This window comes from Cryptotermes secundus, unplaced genomic scaffold (assembly GCF_002891405.2).
Source record: "Cryptotermes secundus unplaced genomic scaffold, Csec_1.0 scaffold400, whole genome shotgun sequence".
Taxonomy (NCBI): Eukaryota; Metazoa; Arthropoda; class Insecta; order Blattodea; family Kalotermitidae; genus Cryptotermes; species Cryptotermes secundus.
Window position 1 is genome coordinate 121,867 of NW_019723908.1, and position 6,628 is coordinate 128,494.

The window sequence follows — 6,628 nt, forward strand, 5'->3', positions numbered from 1 at the left end:
TTTTGCGGAATAAATGTCAGACTTTTAACAATCTAACAATCAACAATCAAGTTCCTTCCGTCAAATGTGACACTTTTTTAAGTTTTCCACCTCGTCACCACCTGCCTTACATGTTTCGGCTCACCACGGAGCCATCATCAGAGGCATTTATAGTAGAAAAAGAAATCACCAACACACAAAACTTCACTTTGTCAAAGATAACCACGTTCCAGTTAATTAAAATAATTACAAATAGTTAAAATTACCCAGAGTATCGGTTCACTAAAAGTTTTTCACACACCACAGTAGCTTTCTTATTTGTTCGTCGTTACTTCTGTAAAATTATGTTTCATTATTTGAAGTAAGAATTCTTAAAATTCCTAGAATTCTTTCCCGCTTGGCCCAATCTTTTTGCTTCGGGGTGTTGCTGACGTGTGTTGTCTGTAGGTAGTTGATGTTGCTTGTCTGTGTGTTGTGATGCTTGTGTTCGAATCAGAGTATCAAGTTCTAGCTTGCAGTTATTCACTGTTGTTCACTGTAATCGTAAGTAGGTCTGCCAACTTTCGTGTTAAAAATTTGACGAAAGTGGATGCCAGAAGAGTGGTAGTGTGGACCGTTTAATGAAAGGTTGTAATGGTAGTAGATAAATATAAATTAAAATAAAACTATTACCGTTTGCTTTTAAATCACTTTTGCGGAAATGTTTTGTATGATAATGTCAGCGGTCATGTGTGGATCCGCTTATAAACTGCTGAATTGAGGTTAACGTTGGTCGTTTATCACAGCGATTTGTGTTTATGGCTTGTAATGAAGCATGTGATCAAACTATAAAGCCTGAAGTTGAAATAGGTATGCGTCAGAAGCACTCAAAACGTAAACATTTTAGGAAAAATAAAAGGGAGTGTAATACATGGCCTACATCTCATGCGCTTCCCCAACCATTTGGCGATTCGTCACAATATAATTGGTTTTGGGAGAACTACTATAACGCTTTAGAATGGCAAGAACGGCATCAAGTCGCATATTGGAAATCACGGTCAATTGCACTCGAGTACGAGAATACTCTTTTGCACCAATACTTACAAAGCCTTGTATGCAATGATGAAAATCCGGGTTATTTTACAATACAGAAACGTGTTCCAAAAATTCCCAAAAGCCATAGTGTTTCTTCTCCAAAAGGAAAAAAACGTAACATGAAGCAGCAAGCCACTCCTAATGGCAACAGTAAACAGCAAGAGGAAAAAGAGGATTCAAATCAAGATGAATTTGAATTTCAAGTAACAGAAGAAATGATGGACTTCTTTGAGCAAAGCATTCGACATAAAATTGAACTCAGTAAGTTGCAATCAAGGACGAGTATGATGGTTATATGCTAGCTTTTGGATTTAATTTAAAAAATGAAATTTTGTGTTATTTTATGCTGGTGTGAGTAAAAATAAAGAATGTGCCTCCATAATATGATAATATTCCAGATTAGTAAATCTTGATCTCTGTTGTATGGAATACAGTTTGTGACAGGTTTTGAATACTCTTGCAAGTGAATTGCCTTCATTATGAACGAGTTCATATGAGACTCCAACTCTCTAACATTACCTTAGTATCCATAAAATTTTGTAGGGGCAAGGACAAACATTCCCATCAATTATAAAAATTTGCTACTTCAGTTTTCACTATCTTCTTTGTTACTTTTGTATGTGATGGATTTGGTCCCAGTTCAGGGTTTCCTGAGACCACACAAAATGCCATAGGAAATAATTCTATCTGTGTTATAAATTATTCCTCATAAAAATGCAAGAATAAATATTTTTTCATACTGTAACTTTTTTCATTCACATTCATATTATAAAATATTTGTCTCAGGATCAGATCAGACAGATCCATTGAACAGTATAGCCTAATGGGATCAGCAGGATGGGATGGTGATAATGGATCATTATAATAAATGCTACACACCAAAATCACCCACCACCATTGTGCTCTAACATCTGTGGCTGCAGAGGCTGGCACAGAGTAATGAGATCTTTCATACTCTTATTGCTGAGTGCAAAAAACTACAGAGTCATAATTTCCTGTTTCAGAGGAGCAACGTGAAGCAGAAAGGAAGAAAGCTGAAAAGGAGAAAGGTATATAAAAGTGACACAAACAGCACAAACAGGATGCTTGAAGTATTGTAGTTCATAGAACCAGGAATTAATTAAATAATTTTCCTGGGGAGTAAAGCGCGGCCGGCGCGTAAGGCTGACAACCTTACCGCAATCTTTGAGCCGATCGTCTAGATGATGTGGGACCCTTAACGTCTCACAACCCTATGGACCTTCACGGGCTGTTTCAGGGATAGAGGTGTGACACAAGATTGACATTAAAAAAATGTTGAAAATGAATGGCTTTCTCAATTTTGACTGAAACTCATTTACATTGTTCAGAATTTACTTTAATAGGATGTAGAACATACTTAAGTATTTATAAGTTGAAGGCGTCCCTGTGCTTAATTAAGTATCGTGCCATGAAGATGCAAGAAGGAGTGGATGTATAGATCCATGCATTCTTGACCCAGGTACTAGTTGGGGTTCAGTGGTCAACCTCACATCTCAGCCACTTTACCCCCAGAGAATGAGCCCTCAGTACCCATTCGATAGGAGGCTTGGTGGGCCCCAAGACCAGTCTGGACAATGTGGAGAAGAGAAAAATCTTGTCCCTACCAGGACATTCCAACCAGTAGCCAGTCACTATACAGACTACACTATCCTGGCTTATTTTATGTAGTTGTACTAAACAATATATTCGGTTCAATTGATTCATTACACAAGAAAATATTTTCCATTTTTAATTTAAACAATAGGCAATTTATGTATATTTCAGTCATATTTTTATCTGCGTTGGTGTTGAATAGCACATTTGTTCCCTTGGGTTGTGGCTGGAGACCATCTTTGATGATAGCACAGATGTTACCTTGTGGTATGAGAGATCACACATTTCAGTTCTGTGTAACTCCAGGGCTGAAACACTTCTTTTTGGCCTTTGTGCACTAACTGTTGAATTTCATTCCATGCAAGGCAATGAACTTAATTCTGAAGAATTTTGTGCCAAGTCTGTTTTGCAACGTTTTCATTCTTGTGCTTCAGTAGGTTGTCTCAGTTATATAGTATCCCCTTGTCCAGCATGGATTTGGTTATATATCTATAGATGTTGCTGCTATATTGCTGCTGATGTGCTTGCTTTCTGATCCTGTTGACTGCAGGCTTTTTTTTTTTTTTTCAAGGTTACCCAGTAGTAACATTGCTGGTATCATAGTCTGCAGAGGCATACAAACCCCCCCCCCCCCACCACAGAAAGTCATATCTGGTTGGAGAAGAGATAGAATTAAGTAGAATATAGCCATAAAAGAGTTCTCTTAGGATAGACAGTAAGCTGGCTCAAATGTGAACCATATAACTCCAAATATGAGTGTGCAGTGTTACCACTACATCAGCTCTCTTGGTGCTTGATGGATCTGTTAATGAGAGTAACAAGGGGATTGAAGGGTGCCAGAAAAATTTAGAGAACATAGTATAGAGAATGTTTTTGGCTGCGCCATAGCTCAAGCAGTTAGTCACTGGTTTCCCACCGCGGCGGCCCGGGTTTGGTCCTGGGTCTGGTCAAGTGGGATTTGTGGTGGACAAAGTGGCACTGGGGCATGTTTTCTCTGAGTACTTTGGTTTCCCCTGCCAATCTTCATTCCACCAATAGCTCCACAATCACCCTCACCTATCATCTGGGGCTGGTACAATAGGCCAGATGTGGCTGCAGTACAAGGGACCTAGTCCCACCCAACTAGCACTGAAAAAAAATAGAATGTTTCAAAACATTTATATAGTTTGACATTGTCAAAGCTGCTCTTTATGTCTTGAAACCATTGGTTAGAACAGATATCATAGATACCATTCTGCTTGAACTTGTATCTGTGCACCCAGATGATAGCTACTCTTAGTCTTGTGGACACATTGGAGGACCTGTGCTGTGATGCCAGAAGAAGCTGATGTTTGTTACACTTTCAAAGAGAGAATACTGACTGCATTCTGTGACCTTCCTTTGTAGCAGAATTCTAATAAATTGAGTTATGAAATGAAACATGTCAGAGAGGGTTTAACAATTGTGCTGTGCTGACAGGAAGGTGATCTATGTTATTTTATGATGCTGTATCAGGTGCTGGGATTAACATTTTCATACCTGAGCAGCTTCACGCCTTCTCATCTCTGTTAGCCACTTTGCAGGATAAACCACTGTAATAATATAATGTGCACTCTGGTATTTTGTATTAAAATTATCAGTGGTTATCTAATAGTATTTATATAAGGTAATATTCATAGAATCCTTAAAGTGCAGCATTACATAAACTCTTAGTTTAATCGAAATTAATTTCACTATGTTATGTCTGGAGAGAATATACAGAACTATAATTTTACCTGTGGTTCTGTATGGGTGTGAAACTTGGTCTCTGACGTTAAGGTAGGAACATAGACTGAGGGTGTTTGAGAACAGGGTGTTGAGGAGAATATTTGGACCGAAGAGAGATGAAGTGACAGGAGGTTGGAGAAAACTGCATAATGAGGATCTTCATAACTTGTACTCTTCTCCAAGTATAATTAGAATGATCAAGTAGAGGAGGATGAGATGGACAGGGCATGTAGCGCGAATGGGAGAAGAGGAATGAATACATATAGGATATTGGTGGGAAAGCCAGAAGGAAAGAGACCACTAAGAAGACCAAGATGTAGGTGGGTGGACAATTTTAAAATGGATCTTAGAGAGAAAAGATGAGGTGGTATGGATTGGATTGTTCTGACTCATGATATGGACCAGTGGAGGGCTCTTGTGAACACGGTAATGAACCTTCGGGTTCCGTAAAATGCTGGGAAGCTCTTGAGTAGCTGCAGAAATGGCTGCTCCTCCAGAAGGGCTCGACTCCATGAGTAAGTAAGTAAGTAAGTAAGTAATGTCTGGAGGAGGAGGGTCAGGTGAATATGGAGGTTGTGGTAAGACAGAAATTGAATGCTTTGCCAAGACCTTGAATTGGCAACACTGTATGTGCTGATGAATTGTCACGATTTAGGTGTTGCATTCCTACAGTCCACAATGCTAATAGTTTTCTATGTACTGCATCCCTCACATGCTTCAGAATTTTCAGATACTCATAATAAAGTTGACTGACCGTGTGGCCAATTGGAAGGAACTCATGATGACTAGTGGTGCAGTAATAACAAAAAAGTTCAACAATGTTTTTGTCCTCTAGTTTGTACTGTTCTCCCAATATTGCTAGGGGTTTAACTGAAGGGAGTGATGAACTCAAGTAGCATAATATATGTGGGCATGTATTGTATGAAAGGAATGAGATAAGAGGATAAAACTGAAAAAACATTAAAGGAATAGTGTGTGAATATATTTTTTTTTTATGTAGGTCTAATGTTGGAGCCTTATGAACATGCTAATCACACTAATGGACCTTCAGATACTGCAAATGATTGGGATTTCTTAACTAGCTGAGTGGCTTTTAGCTTCTCAAGAAGAATGACTCTGATCCATGGAGTTAGTTTCTATTGATCATTCATTCATTGCAGTTGCAGTGAATTGTACAAGTAGTTTGCATAGAGAAATCAAGAATGCAAAAGAAAAAAAAACAGTATTTATGTTGAGGATCCTCATAGAAGGAGATCATACTTATATTAATAGTGAATTTGTTGTTATATTTTATATTTTGCAGGTTTTGATGATTCAGTATTGACTCCACGAAAACAAATTGGACTTCAGAGAACTGAGGAAATGAAACTGATGTATGGTGAAGCCGCACCGATGATTTTAGGAATGGAAACTGCCATGCAACTTAGTTTCGATCGAAATTGTGATTTGAAGCAACCAAAACTTTGGCCAAATATCCCTCTCAAGTTGTGATAGTGGTTAGTCATTATGAACATGAAATAAAAGTGACTTGAGTTTTTATATCTATATACATGTAAATCTACATTGTATGGATCAGCTGTGCCCCTTTAATATGTAAATAAATGCATTTGGTGCTCTGTTTTCTCTTTCTATCTAGCACAGTCTGATGGATTGAGACATTTCAGGGATCTTTGTAGTGCCCCCTTAGATACATGAATCCACTGCCTCAGACTGTGGGAAATGTGTAGAAATGTGTGCTTTTCAAAAGTCCAGAACAGTTTTCTTCTTACAGGATCTTTTAAACATGACTGGGTTAATAATATAATGTTCATTATCAAGAATACTTCTTATTTCCTGCTCCATTCCTATGCAACTTACAGTATTTGATTTTATGTTACACATGTGAATTTGACAAATAAGAGTTCTCTCATTTCAAAAGATTTGAGATTTGTGTTTATGGGAGAATATGATGGTTTAGGGATAAGGCATAGACTTCTGTGTCAAACGTGTGTCGCATGTTGTGCGGGAGTTACGAGAGATAATGTGCCGGACAGTAGTTCGACCATTATATTTTCAATATCCATTATGTACATGTGGCTGATATTTTGTGATGCATAATATATGACAGTCAATGCAGATGTGCTTGATTTATGGGGATTATGATATCTAATCATTTCATAAAAATACGATATAAATTTTTGTTGTAAACAACAGTATAAGTTCAAGGAAAGTACTG

At 37.9% G+C, this 6,628-nt stretch overlaps 1 protein-coding gene across 1 annotated transcript; it reads left to right on the top strand.

The window, feature by feature from the left end:
• The first annotated feature begins 497 nt into the window (after positions 1–497).
• Positions 498–6,038, top strand: LOC111862088 (gem-associated protein 8). The gene is made up of 3 exons (XM_023847188.2): positions 498–1,314; positions 2,058–2,102; positions 5,717–6,038. The coding sequence occupies exons 1-3, from the start codon at positions 777–779 to the stop codon at positions 5,902–5,904; spliced, it is 771 nt and encodes a 256-aa protein (XP_023702956.1). The 5' UTR covers positions 498–776; the 3' UTR covers positions 5,905–6,038.
• The last annotated feature ends 590 nt before the right edge of the window (positions 6,039–6,628 follow it).